Source organism: Stigmatopora argus, chromosome 6 (assembly GCF_051989625.1).
Source record: "Stigmatopora argus isolate UIUO_Sarg chromosome 6, RoL_Sarg_1.0, whole genome shotgun sequence".
Lineage (NCBI taxonomy): Eukaryota > Metazoa > Chordata > Actinopteri > Syngnathiformes > Syngnathidae > Stigmatopora > Stigmatopora argus.
Window position 1 is genome coordinate 7,295,779 of NC_135392.1, and position 23,074 is coordinate 7,318,852.

Genomic DNA, 23,074 nt, shown 5'->3' on the forward strand with positions numbered 1-23,074 from the left:
AGACTGCAAAGCGTATGGATGTCACAATGATAAGAGACAAAAGAAGAAGCACTCCTTTTTGGTGCCTAAACTTGTTAATCCAGAACGTTCTCTTAACGTGGAATATATGCCAATAGGAACGATGTGGCGAGAGCAACAGGTGGATGAGAGGGGAAGCCCAGTTGACAACTTGACATCATTTATAAACTTAAAATATAAGGATAGCAGATATTTTTCAAACTGTACAAGATTGTTTCTTACATTTATTTTTCAGCTGATCATCAGAGGTACAGTGTAATATCAACATATGGAAGAGGATGCATAAATCATAGTTTAAAAAAGTATATTCAAATGACAGCTTGCTTGAACTGGACTACAAGTTGGCAAAGACAATGTATGTCTGATGGTTATCAAATCCTGTAAACACAACAATTTTTTTGAGACTGGCATTTGCACAATAAGGGAGTTTGCGATCGATTTCATACTGGACTAATAAAAAAAATGAGCCCTAGGTGCAGGAATGCTTCTTGAGTGTGAAATCTTGTGGCCCAAGCTCAGTTGATTCGTCCCTTGTGACTTTGTTTTATGGAGGCGCTCAGCTTTTTGTTTCAGTCAATATCTCATCATTGCAGAAATAGGGATGAGCAAGTGCATTCAGGGCAGATATTCGATCAGAGGGGTCAAAGGTTAACATATCCTGCAAGACAGAAAGAAGAGTGGCATATTCGGAAGCCAAATTAGAAGCTGACACCTGTTCATTCACCTGCTTATTGTGACTGAAGCTGACAATCAGCACTAAACTCTTTGATTTACAATCTGATTCACAAACATTGACAGTTGCCATTTGACATGATGTTGGGCGCTCATCCTCAGTGAGGCCAGTTGCTAGGCAACCAAAGGGGATTCAATGAAGTTCTAATAAAACAATTCTCAGGGCCAAGTTGTGAAAGCAGAAAAGATTTACCACAGAAGATCTGTATACTCTCGATTTTACCTCATCACGTACAATACAAAAGCTGTTATTATGGGTACTACAACACAAGTTTTTAAGGAATAAAACTAATAGCGCTCTATCAAGCACCCTTGACCTAAGCTTGAGATAAATGAATCGATTTTCTTATTTTAGTAGAGTATTTTAGCATGTCCTTGTAGTTTTAATGCATACACAGGGGCACTTTTTTATGAGGAATGTGTACAGTTGAGTGGGGCTTCGAGATTGCCAGCGTCCACAAATGTCTCATAAAAAAACTGATCCATCAAGTTTTCTCCAATTCAATACATCTTGATGCGCATTTTAAAAACACACTACACTATCATTATTATTTCATCTTCTAACTCCTCCATTGTCATGTAATGGACTGACTATTACATCTCCCTACTGTGCATGAATAGGGAGGTTGGCAGCAAAATACCTAAACTCGTCTGGTCCCATTAAGCACAGTGAAAATGAGTGTAAGACAAGGTTTCTTTAAAAAAATAAATACAAAACGTATCAATGGGTTTCACTGTGACGTGCAAGCATATAATGTCAAACTAGCAATGTTGACGTTCTTATTGCCCTTTTCAATATACTTAGTAGAATTTAAAAGTTAACTTTTTATGTTTTTATGCCAAGGTGGCCCAATCCTGCCATTTTTAAGCTTTCCTCAGTCTGCAGCAACTTAGGTTGCATAGCTGTTAACATGCTGATTGACTGTCACTTCACTGCCAAGTCACTGACATCTTACCAGCAGCAGTTGTCCCCCGAGCTCGTTTATCTCTGGAATAAAGTCAGTTATTGGGCGAGCCGAGGAAGGAGCGAAGTGTTTTCTTAGAAGTGTAACACCAGTTGGCCAATCCTCCTCTGGTGGGAGACCAATCACTCTGCAAAGACACATTCAATTTTAGAGACATAAAAATCATCAACCAGCACAAGTCACAATGAGGCAACTCTTGAATGGATGACTCACTCAAAGATTTTCCCCAATTGGTCCACTTCGGATTCACCACAGAATAAGGGTCTGTCAGAAATAACATGAAAATGTTCATTTCTTGTTACGCTTCCGGACTGGGACTGGCTCATTCAATAAGGAGTCAAAATTTGATGAATGAAATGAAAGCTATCTGCATAAATGTAATAATGACACATGACTCTAGCGTTGAACTGCACCGCATTTAAAAAAAAAAAGCCTTACCACAATAAATCTTCACTTTCTACTCTTCACAATGTCACTAATTCCAATACCGTGACTTCCATTAAATTGTAGTCATAAGCAGTGTCTTTTAATCGGATTAGTACTATTTCTGTTGACTCACTTCCGTCTGAACATTTCCGCAAAGATGCAGCCTGCGCTCCAGATGTCCACAGGTGTGGCGTAACTGGACTGCAGCAAAACCTCAGGAGGCCGATACCACAGCGTCACCACCTTAGGGAGATGTATGAAGCAACGAGTCATAAAAATCATTAATTTCTCACAATTAAAGTTCAGAGCCGCTTCTGTTCAGATTTTGAAAACATGACAAATTTAAAATGAAAGTTTAATCTTTAACGCTATTGTCCGACAAGCCACACAATATGAATATACGACAAAATATACCAAATTCAAATTGCTCAGAATTAATGAGGGACGTCAATCCATCAATCTTGTGTTCATCTTGGAACATGGCATTTAGAGTGTTAAATCGAACCATAACCACCAGCACAAAGTATTCACACAAGATTGAATATGCATCATTATTAATGGCCATTAATTAAAATTAAAATTAATTAAACTTTACACGATAAATACCCAACAAGGCTCGGTGACCGAGTGTTTAGCATCAGCCTCACAGTTCTGAGATGGAGGGTTCACTCCCAAATGGGTTGAACAAATGAAAACCCAAATGATGTGTAACAGAGAAAAATAAATGAAAATGTGATGCTTCTAACCACGGGAGTGAGGGCCATGTGGCAGCTGTACATGCGCGCCAGTCCGAAGTCAGCCAGTTTCACCTGACCCTGGCTGGTTACCAAAATATTTTCTGGTTTCAGGTCTCTGTGTATCACACGGTTTGAGTGCAGGAATGCCAGACCACACATCAGCTGTTTCATCAAGTCCTGGAGAAAAACAAGCAGATATATTTTAATTGCAAGCTGTTGGAGTGCTTGCAAATACTAATCACAACCATTCGACAACATGATTATGGCAGTAGAGCAAGAGATCTAAGGGTTATTGGTCATTGCTGGGGTTGCAACGAGTCCTCGGCGTACGTGGACCTCTAGAGGGCCGTAAAAGAGGCCTGGGTGATGGCCTAAAAATTATGTATACATCACGTGTCAAAGTGGCGGCCCGGGGGCCAAATCTAGCCCGCGGCATCATTTTGTGTGGCACGGGAAAGTAAATCATGAGTGTCGACTTTCTGTTTTAGGATCAAATTAAAATGAAGAGTATAGATGCATATTAAATTTCCTGATTTTCCCCTTTTAAATCAATAATTGTAATTTTTAATCAATTTTTTTTCTGTGTTTTTAGTTCAAAAATCATTTTGTAAAATATAAAAATATATTTTAAAAAAGCTAAAATAAACATTGTTTTAGATCTATAAAAAAATGAATATTCAGGGCTTTTAATCCAGTTCCTTTAATCCATTTATAAAAAAAAATCTAAATATTATATCTAAAATGGTCCGGCCCACGTGAAATCAAGTTGACGTTAAAGCGGCCCGCGAACCAACCAGTCTGACACCCCTGATGTACATGATGATGCGCCCCTCTTCGCTAACAAAATCAAGACGGCTGGTGTTCGGTAATTCAACGTAAAAATAATCCCAGTAATGGCAGTGGCGATTGATCTCTCAATTAACTGCCGCCATCAGTGGGGCCCCGCCATGCTCATCGCAATTCAGATTTACTCCACTCGTGATGAGGATGATGCACTTCAGTACAGTAAAATCTACTACAACTAAGAAAAATGTAATGTACAATATTATACTATTCATATATACTCCTAACACTGTCATGTTAGCAATGTAATATACTATATACACTGGTACCTCCAGATAGAACTATAAATCCTATTTATATTTATTCATTTGGTTATTTTGTCTGTTGAGATGTTCCAACACTGTTTGTATTCACATATTCCTTGTCCGAGAGGTTATAACGCAGTGACGCCAGAGGCTATTTGTTAGCCTATGCAAAGCATTTTTGTGCGGCTTGATAAAAAAATGGAATTCATTCAGACAGAACTAGATCATGTGGTTGTTTTAAGTACATAACATGCAATTCTTTATGGTTTATGTTTGGTTAGTCATCAACTGGGAGTTTAAACAAATTGCTTGGAGCTGGAGATTTGTTCTTTATGCCAAGCAGCAGGCTTTTGAGCAGCTGATTTGATTTCAGTGTCACATAACAGTACTCTCAAAGTGTTCCTTTCAAGTCAATGGAAAGAAATTGTCCCAACAACATTGGTGCATATTTTGCATATCTCAGGACACTGGCCTACTGCCAACATTTCAGCATGCTGGCTGCTCACTTTTATGCGTTGAAGCCCCAACCCAGGTGCTGGGGCTTTTTCCAAATAGATCTTGAGATCTTGCTCCACATGTTCAAAGACTAACGTGACTTTAGTCTCCTGGTCTGACCTCCGGGTAGCACACACATCCATGAGCCTGGCAGACGGTAGAAAAGCGATAATGGTTGAGGGCATGTTCACAAAAAGCCACACTCAATATCCTGAGGGCACACAACTCTCTTACCTGACCACGTTGGGATGATCAAACTGCTCGAGTCGCTTTAAAAGAGCTACCTCTCTGACCGTAGAAACGGGGATACCATTATGGTCTGTCTGGACCCGCACGCTTTTTAGAGCCACAAACTGACCACTCTCCATGTCACGGGCCTTATAAACAGTCCCATAAGCACCACCGCCGATCTCTGCAACTCGCTCATACTGGATGTTGGTACCTTGGGCCATGACTGGTTTCACACTGAAAGACAGAAATATTGCTCTTATTATATTATCTTAAAATAACAGTACAAGAACAAACAAGAAAGAAAATTATCCATTCATATATATATATATATATATGTATAATGTATATGTATAATGTATAATGTATATGTATAATGTATATGTATATGTATATGTATAATGTATATGTATATGTATATGTATATGTATATGTATATGTATATGTATATGTATATGTATATGTATATGTATATGTATATGTATATGTATATGTATATGTATATGTATATGTATATATATATATATACACACATACATATCTATAAAAAACTGAATATTCAGGGCTTTTAATCCAGTTATTTTAATCCATTTATAAAAAGTCTATCTAAATGTATCTAAAATGGTCCGGCCCACATGAAATTGAGTTAACGTTAACGCGGCCCGCGAACCAACCCGAGTCTGACACCCCTGATTTACACTAAACAAGAGCGTGATTTCCTAAAGTCCTAAAGTCACATAATATTAACCTCCACATATAGACAGGATTGTTTTCTGGAACATAAACTCTGTAATGAGGTGAAAATTCACCAGACAAAAGTATTGATTTGCCATCATCATACGGCAGGTAAAGAAAAGTCTGGTTACTCACAAATTATGCACTTTGGATAGAGACAGTGCCATGCTGCTAACTTTGTAATTCAACCTCAATCAAGGAATTTAAGAGTAATGTACAACACAAATTTCCAATCACTTTTGTCAAACGGGAAATACAACATATTAAAGGTGAGAACGTAAGTTCTATACACAATCCAATTTGAAAGTAAGTGTCCTGAGCTTAAACGGTGTTTTCAGAAAATGTAATCATAATTGTTCTAGAAATATAACATTCAATACGTGACTGCTCACTATATATCTTGGAAAAATCCTTGGAAAATATCCACCAATCATTGCCAATCTAGTTCCTCTGGTTTTATTCCCTAGTACAGTGCAAGTCTAGTCTTGTTATTATAGACTTGGTGTTGGTGATTTACACATGTAAGCAGATATATTTGAAAGAGGGAATTTTGCACTATTTGAGGTGTGCTAATGAGTCAATCCACTCACAACCAATCAGCAGCCCCCTTTACAATCCCTTTAAAAGTGCTGATTTTTGACCTGACGGAAGAAGAAACTGACTTGGTCGAGTCCGGAGGGGTAAAATCTGCAAAGTATGAGGTACTGCAAGCAAACTTCTATGGTCTGATATTGTTATGCTGACTACGGAGATCTCAGATCTGTGTTGTAGAATGGGGACTTCCATCCCACTTCCACCCTGAACATGCATGTCCTTGTGTGGGGATATTGTACAAGCGGTTGTGAATAAGCTGCACGGCAAAAGTAGAACGAGTCAGTGAGTTTGTTGACTCATCCAACATTCCTGGACTAAATCAAACACATATTTCCGAGCATTTGATTAATGAAAGAAAAGCCTGCTGTCTGCAAACCACTTCTTTTAGAGCATGCACGAGTTATTGACCTTCTATAAATGCCAAATGTTTGGGCTTTTCTCCCTTCACAGAAAACAAGGCTGCTCTGAAGATCAATTATGACCCGAGTGGCACAATTCTCTTGAATTAACTAATGCTAGAGAGAGGTACGACTTCTGTGTGACTTTGATGGTGCCTCCAACCCCTGCTGGGCAAGAGCTTTTTGAAGGGGGAGAAAAGAACTGCAGTTTGGATTTTTTTCTGCAGGGGAGTGATTGAAGTGCAGCGACAAATGAACAGAAACACTTGCAAAGCCAAACACTTTTGGTAATGAGTTGACTTCCTTTTTTAGTGTGCAGTACAAAATCTTTTAACATGCTTAAATGGGTGTCCAGCTTGTTGATAGGAGGATGTTGGAATGGAACTCCACTTTTTTATGTTGCTTCGTCAGTCAAGAGCAGAGGTTGGTTGGTTGACTTTCGTAGAAGATCTCACATGTATTTATACACAATATTTGTGCGTATCAGGATATCATCTTCTATTTAGTCCCCTTTGACGAAGAAGTGGTGCATCTGTTTGGTGGCCAAGGCTAAGTGCCTCAAGATTTGAATCTTGGTATAAGCCGTCTCTGTTGAAAATTATCTGGAATCACCCTTGCATGATAGACATCTTACTGGGGAAATCACCCGAGTGCGGTACCTGGATGGACACTGCAAATAATAAATTGTAAGTAAAATTCTGCATTCCACTGTGTGTAAAAAGAAGGCATGATAACTCACTACACAGTTATTTTTTAAGTGTTAGATAATATAGGTGATGCTAAATATGGAACAATTAATACACTTATGATTCCATTTCATGAGCAAAGTCATTGAGAGTGTTGTGGTGGAACCAGATGACTTCAGTGACGGAGCATGGGTTCAGCTTCCAATCCTTGACAGTATGAATTTGAGTGAGAAGGGTCGCTTACGTGCCCTGGAACTTATAACTGACAAGGGAAGGGTGTAGTCTGCCTTTTCTGCTGTAGCAGCCCACAAACCACATTTTACTTGTGTACTGGGCTTGATGTCCGACCATCTTTGCAATATTCAGACCACATTTTACAATGACAGAAGTCATGTTGGATTACATTGTAACCAACTTTCCAACCAAAGGTTAAAAGTTACAAATAGCAATCATATAGCAAATAAATTGTGATGGTTATCCATATGAATTGAACGTAACTAACCACCCTTTAATATCATTAATATATGAGTGAGTGCATAGTAGTCATGATGAACAAAGCATATTTCATGTTGAGAAAGATGAGTCATTGTCTGAAGCTAAGCCTGTCATCATTTATTAACTCTTGACATTCCTTATTAAACTCAAATGAGGATTATCTATTTACTGTTTATTGACCCGAAGCACACATTTTATTATTAGAAAAATCGGGAATCAAAGTATGACTAATAAAATAAATAATTATATTTTTCAATTTACTCCAAAAATAACACTGAAATCCAATGGTACCATCATGGAAACAACTGGATTGGACCACAATGTCTGCAAACACAGAGCATTCACTTCACTCATTCATCATGGAAACAGCTGGAGATGCCCATGTCTCCAAACACAGAGTGTTCACCAGATCATTCTCCTCACTCATTCATCATTTAAGGTGGAATGTGGGACAGTGCTTAAAGTTCAAATCCAGTTTGGGGTTAAATCTCATCAACATCGGGTTACTGATCCAAGCCATCCGGACACACGCGAGGCTGGTGGGCGGAAATAGAGAGAATCAGGCCGAACGGACGGGAAGTGCAACACGTTGCGTTGATCGCTCTTTTGTTGAATAAAAGTTCAAACTAAAGCTTCAGAGAGAACGATCGGCCATAAGTTTGCATCCTCACTCCCACCTTTCAGCGTGGGGTGCATTGCAACTAGCAAAAGTGACCTGTAAAAACTTACATGGCCACGCATTACGTAAAAACCTCGCGTCCGGTGGGCAAAGAATGGCCTCAAAAGATACTAAACATAAATCTATATTTCATAAAACAGTCATAATACTTCTGCTTAGCAGTATTTTACCTTCGACCCTACCCAGAACCGGCTCCTCGGTTTTCTTTGGATCTTAAGGGGCGCACATGCTTCTTCTTCTTCTTCTTCTTCTTCTTCTTCTCGATGCGGTGCCACGTATAAGTTCACCCCGACGCACAAGGCTCTGCTGGGGCAGCCAGAACTAGTTTTGCAGCCCCTTCGATGTCGATCGAAGAAAAAGGAAATCAATCGATGAGAGTTCGGCCTCCACCCACCCTTCCTTTCTTATCCTTCTCAGTCGGCACTCTTTTCGGGGGGTTTTCGCTTCCTGTTGAACGTTTACTCGGGGGCGGTGCCACTGATTATCGTTTTATACTACTAGGCATGCATCACGACTAGAATAAGGAAAATAGTCTTTTTTTGTGTATATTTGTCGGACCACTTCTATGTCTAAAAAAAGATACATATGTTTTATTTAAAAAAAATGTCGTCTGACCCCATGCCATGTGATACAAGTACTTCTAATAGAAGTACTTGTATAATGACAATAGAAGCACTTATTTATGTTGTTGACCATTTATTATGTTGACTACTTATTTATTTATTATTTATTGTTATTACTTATTGATAATTTATTTTTTTGTAGTTTTTTGTGCACTTCATGGTGAGGCTTTACATCATATTATAGAAGACTTCTATAATATGATGTAAAGCTTTTTAGATTTTAGAAGACTTCTATAATATGATGTAAAGCTTCACCATGAAGTGCACAAAAAAACTACAAAAAAATAAATAATCAATAAGTAATAACAATAAATAATAAATAAATAAGTAGTCAACATAATAAATGGTCAACAACATAAATAAGTATATAGTATATATATAAATTATAGAAGTCTTCTATAATATGATGTAAAGCTTCACCATGAAGTGCACAAAAAACTACAAAAAATAAATATAAATAAATAAGTAGTCAACATAATAAATGGTCAACAACATAAAGTAGGGAGTGCACAAATAAAAACAGCAAACACAAATAAATAAAAAGAATAATAAATAATCAATAATCAACAAATAATAAATAAATTATCAGTCAACATAATAAATAAGTAGTAGTCAACAAGAATAAGTGGTCACAGAAATAAGTTGGTAGGTAAAAAAGTGACTAAAGTGGTTAGCAGCCTATAGAGTTTTAGTGCAAGTACAATATAAGTTTTGATTAGGTCCTCCTAGGTGCAGAACTCGATTTGAGTATGGTGATGGCTCTTTGGGAGAAACTGTCCTTGAATCTGTGTGTCTTGGCTGTTATGGTCCTTAGCGCCTGCCAGAGGGAAGTAGGTTGTGTACTGTCTATTATGACAATACACCTCCCATCTGGCGTCTGTCGAAGGCAGTTGGAGTGAATATAATCATTAAACTGATTTGACGTCTATTTCTGTCAATAGCACCCTTCAAGTTAACAGTGTTTATTAAGTCTACCAGTAGTCTAATGAATGTCCCATCTGCATGTGCCTTTTGTAAGGCAATTTATGGTCCAATAATATGATGATGCTGATAATGATGATGATATGATGACGATGATGATAAGGATGGTAATGATGATGATGATGATGGTGACGATGATAAAAAAGCAAGTCACCTCTGTTGCGGTTTTATCAAATAATCTACGTCACACGCACGTCATGGCAACTGCGTGACGTTTAAAAGCAGTGGAATGAAATTGAATCTGGTACCGACACTTTTAAGTTTGTGGCGTCAGTACCACTCTTAGAGGAGAGGTTGTGAAAGTGGGTTACATTCATGCTAGGATTGAAATGTTTGCTTACATTTTATTTTTAAATCGAACACCATGCATTATTCCATATGATGTCGTCCCTTTTTGGCTCATTGGCGTTGTTGCACATGCTTTAACAATTTCCTCTTGTTACTCACGTCACAAACATCCACCGTTGTGGCGTCTTCGCAAAGGATGAGTACATTATGTAGGTAACTAAACTATATCTATTAAAAAAAAATAAAAAAGGGTTCCGCTCCGAATCAAGCAGGAGGAGAGCACCGAAAGACCACGTCGAAGAATGATGGGGGTCATTGATGGATCCTCTTGGCCCGAAGTTCCGCGAAGTGAGCAGGAGAAAGATTGCGCTTCGCCAGGAGAAAAAGTGAAGCATCTTGAGGACCTTGGCTCCATCTCCAGTCTTACCGAAAGTGGACTGCGAAGCCCTCAGTGCCGGATCTGTTTCCAGGGTCCAGAAAAGGTGCACTGCAATGCATTCTTTTGGGAGTTCATCATCCTATGTGGGGGAAAAAATCGACATAAATGTTTTCGGGGAAATACAATGTTAGTGATAGAGAGAGCGCACCGAATGATTTATCCGCTAGATGGCAGAATTCGTTTGCCCATCATTATAAGAATAAATGATTTAAAGTCAATGAAACAGGCCAACATTTTGCTCATAAGGAGCATCAGTAAATTGTGATTTCAGTTTGTATACTTGATAGTTTGGGTGGTGGTCCTACTTTTTTCTGTAAAATATCCTTCAAAGATATTTTGCATTTTGGGGGATTTTGTCTTGAAGATTTTGAAAGGTGTGTTAAAGGGTTTCTTAGGTCTTTTCTTTCTATGACAGTGGACTATATGATAGGGATCGTAATAAAACCAAGCAGTTTGTGTAGTGTAAATACTAGAATAATTATTATGGAATCTACGGTAAATTATATAAAATTTCCCTGCTCCTCTGCTGCGTAAGTTAAAATGGTGAATAGTTTGACTTTAATATATTTTTATTCAAAATGGCAACTGCTTCCCAATCGTATGTCAGTCAGATGTACTCAAGTGAAGTAGGTCATGAAACTCATTTAAAAAACATTGAATCAAGACACAAATATCTATAGTACACAAGTCTTATGACTGCAGCAGAATTGGTTGTTGGCACACTGATCTTGATTGTTCAGTGAGTTGGGTGAAATAGGCGTGTTAGTGAATTTGTTCGTTATTATATTTCTAGCAAGACTTAACTGACTTTTCGTCATACCCCTTGAAGGCATCACCACATCCAAACAGTCGGTTCCCAGATAGATTTGACGCAGGTTTTTACACCGGATGCCCTTCCTGCCTAATTGTGTTGAATAGGAGAGATGCTCATGATGTCTATGAAACTTGAAGGAGGCTCAGTTATGTTCTGGAGCTGCTGTGTACATCTGGCACAGGATTTATCAAATATGCAAGAATCTCAAGACTATCAAGGGATTCTGGTGCGAGATAGGCTGCTTAATGCCAAAAAGCCAAGACTCAGTTGAAGCTCGTGAGTCTTTCAGCGGGATAACAATCCAAAACACACAGCCAAAATCACCTCAGAGAAATGTATTGGACTCTTCTGAAGGTGCATTCTATGAGCCCAGATCACATTTTTGGCCGAAATGTGCCTTCTGGACAAGACCCCCATCAAATCTAAGACATCTGGAGCAGTTTACCCACTTATGCATATTGTACTGTATGTCGTATTTCCTAACTAGGTATCTAATTTATTAAATCACCAATGTATTAGGCCGTGTGAATCATCATTGAACAGAAAAAAAGTCAATGGGTTATACTTGATGTACGTGCTCTTTGTGTTCTGCAGGGAGAACTGTTGAGCCCCTGCCTCTGTGACGGCTCTGTCCGCTTCTCTCACCAGTCTTGCTTGGTCCGTTGGATCGGAGAAACTGGCTCCTGGACTTGTGAGCTGTGCCGCTTTAAATACCACGTTTGTGCCATTTCCACCAAAAACCCGCTGCAGGTATCATAGCATCTGACATCTTGCCCCCTCCACTCATTGCCCTTCTAACCCCCTTCCGTGGACATTAAAGTGTCACTAAAGTTTGAGTCAATAGTGTCCCAATGAGTCATTTTCCAAGCATTTTACGTGGTCTTCTTGTCTAGAGTTTCTGCAGACGATGAATTCTCATTAATATGCAGTTATTCATTCAATTCATTGTGTGGGTTTTCTCTGGGTTTCCTCCCACATTCCAAAAAAAGCATGCATGGTAGGCTAGTTGAACACTAAATTCCCCCTTAGGTATAAGTGTGAGTGTGAAAGGTTTTCCTTCTCCTGATGCCCTGCGATTGGCTGGCAACTAATTCAGAATGTCCCCTGCCTGGTGTCCATAAGTTAGCTGGGATAGGTTCCAGCACCCCCGCGACCCTTGTGAGGATAAGTGGTTATTATGTTGATGTAAGATTCTAAACATTTTTAACTTATCTGTCTTGTCTGTTCCTGCAGTGGCAATCCATATCCCTGAACTTGATTGAAAAGGTACAAATTTCAGCCATGGTTTTGGGCTTACTCTTCCTCATAGCCAGCATTGGTTGGCTTACCTGGTCAATGGTCAGCCCCTATGCTGAATTGCAACGCAAGGATTATATCTTTCAGATATTCTATGGGATGTATGTCTTCGTGGATTTCATTTGTATAGGTAAGAAGCGCAGTGTACAGTGTATAACATTCAAATAACATTTCCCATTGATTGTGATTAGGTAATGTGTAACTTGTAATTAAAAATACATACAAATAGTTTTTCAAAAAAGCAAAGACAAAACAAAGGTTTGGCGATATTGCCTTAAAATAAAATCCCAGATTTTTTCACAAAACGTCAATTTATGATTCTCTCGCTATCAACCCACCACATACACCTAAAGGAAAAAGTATTAAAAAGAGATTTATTGATAAAGTGCATATTTCACCATTCATACTGTGTGTATATTGAGCCATATCTTCAACAATGTGATCCACTCTGCCGCACTTTTACATTCTTTGTAGGATTTGTAATCCAAGAAGGACGAGAATTTTATCGCATCATAAAGCGCTGGTATACAATGAACCAGACGTGGAAGGTACTGAATTACGAGAAAACAAAAGACTTGATTGGTTGTGGCAGCAGAGGTGCTGGTGGTGAAGAAAGCGGACACGTCGCCAACGCACAGGAATTGTGCCATGTCTAAGGCCTTGCCTTATTCTCTATTTTGGCAATGCAGTACTGCGCATCTTGACCAGGCTAAGGCCCAACAACATCGCCAACAGTGAGATGGTCATGAGGGTGGCCACCGTATAGTCAGGATGAATTTTTAGAATTCCTAATCCAGATTTTGCTCACAGAAGTGAACATGTGCAAAGGGATGAATGGATCAGTTGTGACAGAGTTCCTAAAAAAATAAAGTTCATGTCTTCTGTCTTTTATCACTGACATTTAGCAGATATTTTGAACACCAAGACCAATCATTGTTGCCCAGTATTTTTCCCAGATGAATCAGCATTGCTTGTAGAAATACTGTTATGCTTATTTGTGCTGCAACTATCTATTGAGACATTTGAATGTCTGGTGTTAACGGATTGCATTTGTAAAATCCTAATAAAACCTTGAAATTTCAATTTGAAATATACTTGTGTTGACAGTTTTTAATTGGTTTCACAACAAATTAGTATGTAAGGATTGTAACGATTGGATGAAAGGACACCTAGGCTTTTAATATGGAATTCCTAAATACGTATATGCATTATTAAGAGTACAAAAACTAACTGGATTATATGACTGCTTTTACGTGAAGAAAAAAAATAGATTACGTGCCCAGTATATCTATGGTTAAGAAAAATAAATACCATGAAGTGTTATAATCAAAACACTTTAGATTATAAAATGTACTCTATCTGGGAAAAAGTGCAATAAAAAAAAGAAATGGCAAAAATGTATAACATAGTTTAGTAAATATACAGGGTCTAATACATCAATCTTTAATCAGCTCAATTTTAAAATGAACAGTATTTTAAAACAACCATGCACACTTACACCCATAGACAGGGGCATTTTAGAGTGTCCAATTAGCCTACCATGCATGTTTTTGGAATGTTGGAGGAAACCGGAGTACCCGGAGGAAACCCACGTAGGCTCGGGGAGAACATGCAAACTCCACACAGGTGGACAGACCTGGATTTGAACCCAGGACCCCAGAGCTGGGATAGGCTCCAGCACCCCCGCGACCCTAAAGAGGATAGAGCGGTTCAGAAAATGAGATAAGAAATATACAATATATAAATTCTAAATGTTTTTATTTTTATTTTTTGTCCCTAAATGACTACAAAAAATACTGCCTTGAAAGCATATGTTTTGGCTTTGGAAATGAAAAAGTAATACTTTAATAATAATACTAAACTGAAGAACGATCGCGTTCATTTCAATGCTCTTGCATTGATTTGATGGGTTTGTTGTCCTTACTAACATGGCTATCAAGTAGGCACGTGGATTAGTCATTTTGCTACTGCCTTTACTAACCAATCGGGACTGGGTGCTTGAATATGACGTCACAAACCTGCGACGCCGGTCCTAGCGCTCCCGCAAGCGTGACAGCAAAGTTTGTATTTTGATCAGGTAAAATAAAAGAAAAAGTTGGCGTGTTATCGGCAAGAACATCAGCGTGGAAGCCAAAATGGCTTCATTGATGCCACAGAAGCGTTACTACAGACAGCGAGCACATTCAAACCCGATGGCACATCATACATTTGAATAGTAAGTCACCACTTGGCATACAGGCAACGTGTGTAATGACGAGTGTTGATCAGCAAGCGTGTTCAGAGTTTTGTTACTTCTCCCAGATTTCCCATTTCTCTTTCTCATTATCACATTATTTTTACCCTTAAATACTTGTTTACATTGACAATGGTTTGAATCTTCCCTTGCCAGTCCCGTGTGTCCCGAGGAAATGGACTGGCATACATTGTATCCACAGTTTTTCACAGAGGAGCAGTCTCCCCAAAAAACTCCACAAGTTGAGTTTGCAGACATAGGATGTGGATACGGAGGACTTTTGGGTAGCTACATTTTAACCATTCAATACATCAAAAGTTGTACACTGAACATTTGCATTCTAACATGTATGATATTTTAGTGGAGCTATCTCCACTTTTCCCAGATAAACTCATGCTGGGATTGGAAATCCGGGTGAAGGTTTCCGATTATGTCCAGGATCGCATTAAATCATTGCGTGAGACCAATCCAGGAAACTATCAGAACGTTGCCTGCCTTCGCAGCAACGCCATGAAGTATCTTCCCAACTTTTTCAAGAAGGGACAGGTGGGCTATTTTGCTTTTGTAAATGTAGTTATTGTATGATGTTGGAATTCTGGAAGCTTTATACAGGGTTTATTAAGACGTATACTTCTAGAGCAAGGGTGTCAGACTCTGGTTGGTTCGCGGGCCGCGTTAACGTCAACTCGATTTCATATGGGCCGGACCATTTTAGATATATTTAGATTTTTTAAAATAAATGGATTAAAAGAACTGGATTAAAATCCCTGAATATTCAGTTTTTTATAGATCTAAAACAATGTTTATCTTAGCTTTTTTATATAAATTTTTAGATTTTACAAAATCATTTTTGAACTAAAAACACAGAAAAAAATGATTTAAAAATTACAATTATTGATTTATAAGGGGGAAAATCAGGAAATTTAATATACATCTATACTCTTCATTTTAATTTGATCCTAAAACAGAAAGTCGGCACTCATGATTTACTTAATCGGGCCGCACAAAATGATGCCGCGGGCCAGATTTAGCCCCTGGGCCGCCACTTTGACACATGTTCTAGTGCGAAAGAGGGATTTTAAGTCCAATTCATAAAGAAGAAAAGTACAATCAGTTGATTGCAGTCAGGTGCTTATTGTTTTCTGCAGAAATCTCTGGTTGAAACAAAAACCTTCACCCACATTGCCCCTCGAGGGCCGGTTTGCCCACCCCTGGGTTAGAGCATAAATCGGGAGTCTGTTTCGTTGCCAAGAGTGGCATGCTTCCATTATTTTATGATGACATGGCTTGCTGAAAGGTTTGTGAGTTTTCTTTTGGACTTTACTACTTCAGGGGGGCTCCAAAAATTGGAATGAAAATGCAAGCATAGCTCATTTATAAGAAAATCTCAAGATTTCAGAGAAATGTACAGGAACATTTTTGTTTTATTAGTGATCATATCACAGAGTTCTGAAACTAGTAATTGTAAAAGAATGTTACCGATAGTGTATAAAATTCCATTGCATCACACTGAATTTTTCATATTTGGCATTTTGTTCACTGGAAAGCAGCCCAACGAGACGGGGTAAAAACAATAACTCATGTTTAATGTGTGTTGTCATTAATATGGTTTTGGAAATATGGATGTAAAAGACCCTTTTGAATGTTGAGTTGAAACTGGGTCTTATTATTAAGTGAAGATCAGTATTGACCTGATTTCATTTTGAAAATCAACTGGACATTTCACTCTGTGGTCAGAACTTCCGTGGTCGCTTCTGATGCGTTTTACTTGCAGTGTCTGGCAAAAGTAGAAGTCTTGCGTTAGACTTGCGTCTGCCGCAGAGGTCACGCCGGGCAGATGCGCAACTCACGTGTCCTATGGAACTACACACATGGATTTTAATAGTTGCAAATTTAATTCCACTGGCGTTTGCTGACAGATCATACTGTTCCGCACACAGTGTAATTGAGCCTTTATAATGAAAGAACACATAAAGTATTTGTACTTTTTTTTCCCCCCATTACCAAAACAATGTTTGCCAAAGTTGTTTTTAAAACATCTCGAAAGACAGACAGAAACAATTTCATTGGTTTATGGTTAGTTTGCAACTTAAAATGGATGCAATGTTTATTTATTTTTTTGCAAGCACTGCTTTAGTCCCTAGTAATTTTCTTCATGTCTTTCTACCCATACTTGACATATAATTTTTCCCTATTTGTATAAAAAAATGCATATTTTAATGTTGTTTAATGGATTTAGAAGACTATCTGCACTTGATGGGAGAAACTATAAGGAACTGTAAAGGGCAATTCCAGTTTGCAAAGAGCCGTGTTTAACAACCAACAAAGTCTTATGGCTGCCATGATTAAAGGTTACATTATTTAATATGATAGTAATATTTTAAAAATAAAAACTACAGTTGTATGTGGCTCAGTGTGACTAAATGTTAATCACTGGTGGGGCTCACTAAATGGTTTCTAAGTTTTTTTCTTTTTTCTTTTCTTTTTTTTAGCTCTGTAAGATGTTCTTCCTCTTCCCAGACCCTCATTTTAAGAAAACCAAGCACAAATGGAGGATCATCAGTCCGACGTTGTTGGCAGAGTATGCCTACACACTCAGAATCGGAGTACGTACCGCACAAATCAAAGCGCAGTCACTAAACATTTGTCTAAACTTATTTTCGTTCTATAAAAAGTATCAGATTTGGTCACATGTTCTGACCTGATCCAGTTGTCACGTGTTTTCGTGCTTTTCAGCTGCTGTAAATCAAACCACTTTGCAAACATAGTATTCCCTGTTCTCAATTATTTTTGCTGGACTAAAAATAAGAGTATCTGATCGGCAAAAATCTGCATAGGGACAGCCCTAACGGAAACCTAACTTAGTGGAAGACATTGTGTTTCTAACGGAACTGGATTCTTTTTTGATGCATGGATTGAAATGAGTAAAAAAGTAAAAACGCTCAGAGTGCTTACTTAAGCCAATGAGGTCATGCGCACACAGAACTTGAGTTTTTGGTGTATCCTTTAAAAATTCACATCCTTCCTCAAGGGCTGAAGTTCTTGCGCTTACTAGACAGACATCAACTTAATTATTCTAGCTTTATCAACATGCCTGCAGTTGCCGCTTTTTACTTATCTGCTTGTATAGATCCCCTGAGGTGAAACTGACATCTATGGTAGACACCCCCCAATTCTTCCCAGTAAAAGGCCAATGGCAAAAACTCATTTTAGTTTATTCATTATTTTGGAGTCTGAGGGGAGGTATCCTCATTTGACTTTGTTTTATTTCACTACAAGATGTTTGCATGTGGCGGTCCGGTTAGTGAGTGATTAGGGCGTCAGCTTCAAAGTTCTGAGGTCAAGGGTTCTATTCCAGGTCGGTCCTCAATGTGTGGAGTTTGCACGTTCTTCCCGGGCTTCCGTGGGTTTTCTCTGGGTACGGCGGTTTCCTCGCATATCACAAAAAGGCTGGTTGGACACTCTTAATTGCACCTAGGTATGAGTGTGAGTGCGTATGGTGGTCCATCCCCTTGTGATCTCCCGCCTGGTGCTGGTAGTTAGCTGGGATAGGCTCCAGCACCCTCCGTGACCCTTGTGAGGATAAGCGGTTGAATAAATGAATGTAGGAATATGCTAGAAAAAAAATGGGATGACATGTGGGCACACATGGCATCAATTGTGCTTTTGCTTGTTTTCTCTAAATCACTTTTTGGTAGATGCATGAAATGTGCTATATAATCAAAGTTTCAAAACAAAAGATTTTGGCAAAGTGCACAAAATGATGCAGTACAGTATTTTATCCCGAAAAAAAAAGAATCCTCATTATGTGGTTTTCAGTTTTGGCCGAGATTTTTTGTTTCAATGCAATTCAAATATTAGTAATATATATTTCCAGTAGTACTGAAAGTTTATGCTATGGATACACTGGTCTGATTGGCATAAAACAGTCACAGATGGAAGGAGCTGTGTAATGGTTCTGCCTGCCCAATAGCAACACGTGTTTTTTTCCGACTAGACTTTATAGTTACAGGCTTGATATTGTATTCCTACATATTTAGTAAATTGATTAGACAGTTGAGAAATTTAATTTGTGTTTAATTTTTACCTACGTCTAACCCAGTAGCTTTTTGCCTTCCCTCCAGCCATAAATTCTTTCTCGCTAACAAAGAACGGATTGTGTCCAAATTAAGCTTTATAGTTTTTGGGTTAGTGTTGTGTGTGTGTTTGTGTGTGTGTGTGTGTGTGTGTATGTGTGTGTGTGTGTGCACGCGCTTGTGTCTACAAGGTCTGCCAGGACCTTTTGGCTCCCGGCCATAATTGTGCTGGCAGTTGGGATGGCTCCCAATGAACTCTACTGACGTGATGCAGTTCACGCCCCAAATATGAGTTATAGTTAGTGTGTGACACAATCTTGCAAATTAATTCTGAACATAAATGATCTTTGTGAAGGCAGATAACGTGTGTCCAATCTCTCGTCTTCATTTCATCCACCCTGGAAAAAAAAAGTAAAAGTAAGCTAAAGTGCAGTACAGTGTGATAATATGTGGCATGACTGCATTTTCTAAGAAGTCCTTGTTCTAGTAAGCCTATCTGTGCAGTCTCCAAAGTAAATAGCAGTGACATCGTGGATTAACCTCTGTGTTGTCTCTATGTTATTTTTATCATACTGCCAAGGATCATTGCTCTGCACATGTGATGAAACATTCAGAAGCAATTTGCACTGAAAGCCTAAAAACTGGAACTGGCTCTCTGCGGACGGCAGACCTCTGCCAAGTTTGCGCCACCATTATTTGGATCTGCTCCAACTTGTATACCATCAGAAAAAACCACCTTTTGCATGTGTGTTAATGCTCTCATAATAATGTGTACAATTTCTCTGTGAAATTGCGGTATTTAAAAAGACTTATGTTGTGACCTTAAGAGAAATAGGGGAAAAAAATCCCATGGGTCCATACCAAAATATATAATGGTTTCTCGTTGGCCACGTTTTAGGAAATTGATGGTATTTAGTATAAAACTCAACAGTGATGGATTTATTTTATTTAAAGAAAAAAAAATCACCCTAGTTTAGTTGTTACACAGTCAATTTGCATTCTTTTTCCCTGTGGACGCTGTCCTCGCTGGAAACACACACCAACGTACTAGCTGCTGTCAAGGAAGCATGTTGAAGTGATATATCTCAACAGTTAATCATCTTTTTACGTTGGGGAGGCGGCAAGTTCGGCCAGGGTTGTTAGTGGAAGCGCTTATGGAGAGTCTTTGCTGCAAATTTATGTTCTTGCTCTGCTCTATGGCAATTTAAATGTTAAACTAACAAACCGCAGAGGTCTTTTATTGCTTAGCATTTGGTATTTTTTAAACATTACAAATCATACATCATCCCCATACCTTTCTAAAAGTGTAATGTGAGATATATTACATATTATGTGTATGTATATGTGTGTATCTATGCATGTATGTATGTTTTTTGTCTCTAGGGTTTGGTTTACACCATCACAGATGTGGAAGAGGTCCACCATTGGATGGTGAAGCATTTTAGTGAACATCCATTATTTAAGCGGGTCCCTGATGAAGAGCTGGTACGTGGAATTTTTTCTTTCACCCTCTGTTTGCAGGTCACACACAACTGTATTTGTTTTCTGTCTGCTCCAGAGAGGTCACCCATTTTTTCCCCCCAGTGTTCCACTTTTCTTTGAGGTGTTTAAGTGAGAACGTTTGGTCAATATTCAAACTGCTAAAGCTCTCGTATGTAGTGTAGCCTTTTAAAATGAGATATCCAATTCAGTGTATTTTGGAAGTTGAGAGATGTTCAGTCCCCTGGAGACTTGAACTCACTGCAATAGAATGGGATTTTCACCATCTCCCGGTGTTTTTCCGCTCAATGTTCTGCTATTGATTGATAGGTCAAATAAATATCTGACTAAAATGTTTTCATAGTGGAAAATTTTTGACAATCATCTCATTGATTGCCTTTGTTACATTAGCTGTTCAATCAAATTTCACCAAGTAAGCATGTGGTGATTTATGTTTCCATGTCATTGACAATGAAACAGGTCAATGACAGCCAATGGATTATGTGGTACTTGAAGGGGGAAAATGCGCATTAAAAAAAGATTTTAGACTCATAAACCTTTCATTTTGCTCCTATGTAGAAATAAAATACAACAGATCACAAAAATATATATAGGTAATTAGAGCCCATAGTGAAAAGCTGATAGTTCATCTAAAATGTTTTTAATAAGAGACAGGGAATGATCAATAAATGACAAAAGTATTAAAAGTACAAACACATGTTAAAACATTCAGAGAAGAAGGAAATGCTTATGTTGTGTGCGATTTCTGGTCATTCTTCCAATGTAGGCCTAAATGAACTTGTGTCAGTTTGGCTGACGCCAATAGGTTTGCATGTAATGAATGCAATGGTGCGCTGCCTTGTCTCCTAAGCATAAAGTGGGCCGATATTTGCATAATAAGAAGCGATGTGACATCACACAGTGACCGATTTGAAATATACTTGTTTGCAGAACACTGTTTAACGGAACACTGTTTAACGGAAGCGACTGCAATCGGAACCACATAAATGTCAAACTTCAACCAGGTCACACAATCATTTGCATTGAAACAGTGGAAACAAACTTAAGGAATGGTCCTCTTTCACATTGTTTTCTGACTCTAATTCCTTTTTAAAACTATTTACGACAGACATGCCCAAAATTTAGCCCAATGGCCATTAATTCCCCACGTTTAATTTTTATTTTTTTTGCACGTCACGACTGCCTGGCATCAGTCATCACCTCATCGTGTCTGTGTGCCCTAATGATGTTAAGAGATAAGTTGGCTTCATTGATTATATGTAGTTTAAAAAAATCTAATATGCAATTCTTTGGTGTACTGGTTTTACCATATTTAACAATTTATAGTCGAAGAGTGTCTGTGGAATTTTTCTGAAATATGGCCTTTGGAGGCAAAACAATTTTGGAAAAAACTGATTTAGATAAATCCCACACTCATTTTAGCTTCATTTTGTTTTGGTTTTTTTGCCAACATTTGTCTCCCTTTTTTTGTTGCACAAACGAACAATGAACATATTTTCTCATTTGAATATTTGACATGTAAAATGCATTCAATTCAATTTGTTTGCAGGTTGACGATGTCATCATTCCTCGCTTGGGCATTTGCACAGAGGAGGGAAAGAAAGTGCAACGCAACAAAGGGGAAAACTTCCGGGCTATTTTCCAGAGGATTGAAGATCCAAATGAAGAAGAATTTATTTCGGACGATTCATAGAAACACAACAACAGACTTTTGCCCCGTTCTTGGTGCAACGTGGAGGATTAAACAATTTTGTTGATTTCACAGGTGGATTTTTTTTCTCCATTACACTATCATGTGTTTTGAGGTAGCTTGTGTATTTTTACGGTCGAACCTCATTTCTTTTTTTCTGAGGCATTTAATTTTTTAAATCTGCTCTTTTGTCTCCCTTAAATCATGCTGGAAAAGCAAATGCATTTACCATTGTAGTACCCTTATAATACCGTGGTAAGAATAAAGTTTTTAAATCATAAAAGCAAGGTTTTGTGGTTTTTACTTGCTCTCTTGAGGGGGAAAAAGGCTGAATTTCTTTTCTTTTTTTGTGCCACTTTTTTTTTCTAATTCTCAGGGTAACTATAAACAAGCCAAACCATGAAAATACATTTTCAGGGTTTTAATTTAACACAAGGCTTATCGAACCATCGTTTCAGAGCAAAGTAGTCTGTAGCACAATTTTCAGCTTTCACGGTTCATTAGTTAATTTTGGCACTTGGCCAATATTCTTTTTTTACGTAGCTTTGAAGTATTTGCTGCTGCAGGGGGTGTGATTAAGAACGGGACAGTACTTGCCTCAGTCAATAGAAAGTAAGATGGTGGATAGTAAAAATGTACATTGATGCTATCATCTTTAGTTTCTCTAATATATGACCTACATATGAATTATATCAGTTCATTTGATAATATGCATGCGCATTTATCTGGAAAAAAATATCCTTAGCCATGATCAGACCTGCCAGTGTTTCATTCTGTTTAATTCATACAAATGTGTAGTGTTTTTGGGCTTGACTTTGATGCAGGCAACGTGGGTTCGATTCCCACTTGGTAGCGGTG

The 23,074-nt window shown here is 38.3% G+C and overlaps 2 protein-coding genes and 1 pseudogene across 3 annotated transcripts; 2 read left to right on the plus strand and 1 right to left on the minus strand.

Moving 5' to 3' along the window:
* Nucleotides 1-222: 222 nt before the first annotated feature.
* On the minus strand, nt 223-8,525 carry cdk4 (cyclin dependent kinase 4). Its single transcript, XM_077603561.1, has 8 exons — nt 8,447-8,525; nt 4,696-4,926; nt 4,473-4,608; nt 2,888-3,055; nt 2,275-2,384; nt 1,929-1,979; nt 1,707-1,842; nt 223-676 (listed from the first exon to the last, which is right to left on the minus strand). Exons 2-8 carry the CDS (start codon nt 4,911-4,913, stop codon nt 575-577), a joined length of 921 nt encoding a protein of 306 aa, XP_077459687.1. The 5' UTR covers nt 4,914-4,926; nt 8,447-8,525; the 3' UTR covers nt 223-574.
* Nucleotides 8,526-10,159: 1,634 nt separating this feature from the next.
* On the plus strand, nt 10,160-13,781 carry LOC144076035 (E3 ubiquitin-protein ligase MARCHF9-like; annotated as a pseudogene). The gene is made up of 4 exons (XR_013300713.1): nt 10,160-10,650; nt 12,016-12,171; nt 12,655-12,847; nt 13,192-13,781. The product of XR_013300713.1 is annotated as an E3 ubiquitin-protein ligase MARCHF9-like (transcript).
* Nucleotides 13,782-14,692: 911 nt separating this feature from the next.
* mettl1 (methyltransferase 1, tRNA methylguanosine) lies at nt 14,693-22,503 on the plus strand. Its single transcript, XM_077603899.1, has 6 exons — nt 14,693-14,932; nt 15,107-15,234; nt 15,312-15,496; nt 17,443-17,556; nt 20,410-20,511; nt 22,076-22,503. The coding sequence occupies exons 1-6, from the start codon at nt 14,853-14,855 to the stop codon at nt 22,217-22,219; spliced, it is 753 nt and encodes a 250-aa protein (XP_077460025.1). The 5' UTR covers nt 14,693-14,852; the 3' UTR covers nt 22,220-22,503.
* The last annotated feature ends 571 nt before the right edge of the window (nt 22,504-23,074 follow it).

Excerpts from the sequence above, each read along its gene's own strand:
- cdk4 (XM_077603561.1), bottom strand. The coding sequence starts at position 4,913 with ATGGCCCAAGGTACCAACATCCAGTATGAGCGAGTTGCAGAGATCGGC. Across the intron at positions 2,385-2,887 it reads ACATGGCCCTCACTCCCGTG|GTGGTGACGCTGTGGTATCG; the intron begins GTTAGAAGCATC and ends CATCTCCCTAAG. Across the intron at positions 1,980-2,274 it reads GCGGAAATGTTCAGACGGAA|ACCCTTATTCTGTGGTGAAT; the intron begins GTGAGTCAACAG and ends TATTTCTGACAG.
- mettl1 (XM_077603899.1), top strand. The coding sequence starts at position 14,853 with ATGGCTTCATTGATGCCACAGAAGCGTTACTACAGACAGCGAGCACAT. Across the intron at positions 15,235-15,311 it reads TGGATACGGAGGACTTTTGG|TGGAGCTATCTCCACTTTTC; the intron begins GTAGCTACATTT and ends ATGATATTTTAG. Across the intron at positions 15,497-17,442 it reads ACTTTTTCAAGAAGGGACAG|CTCTGTAAGATGTTCTTCCT; the intron begins GTGGGCTATTTT and ends TCTTTTTTTTAG.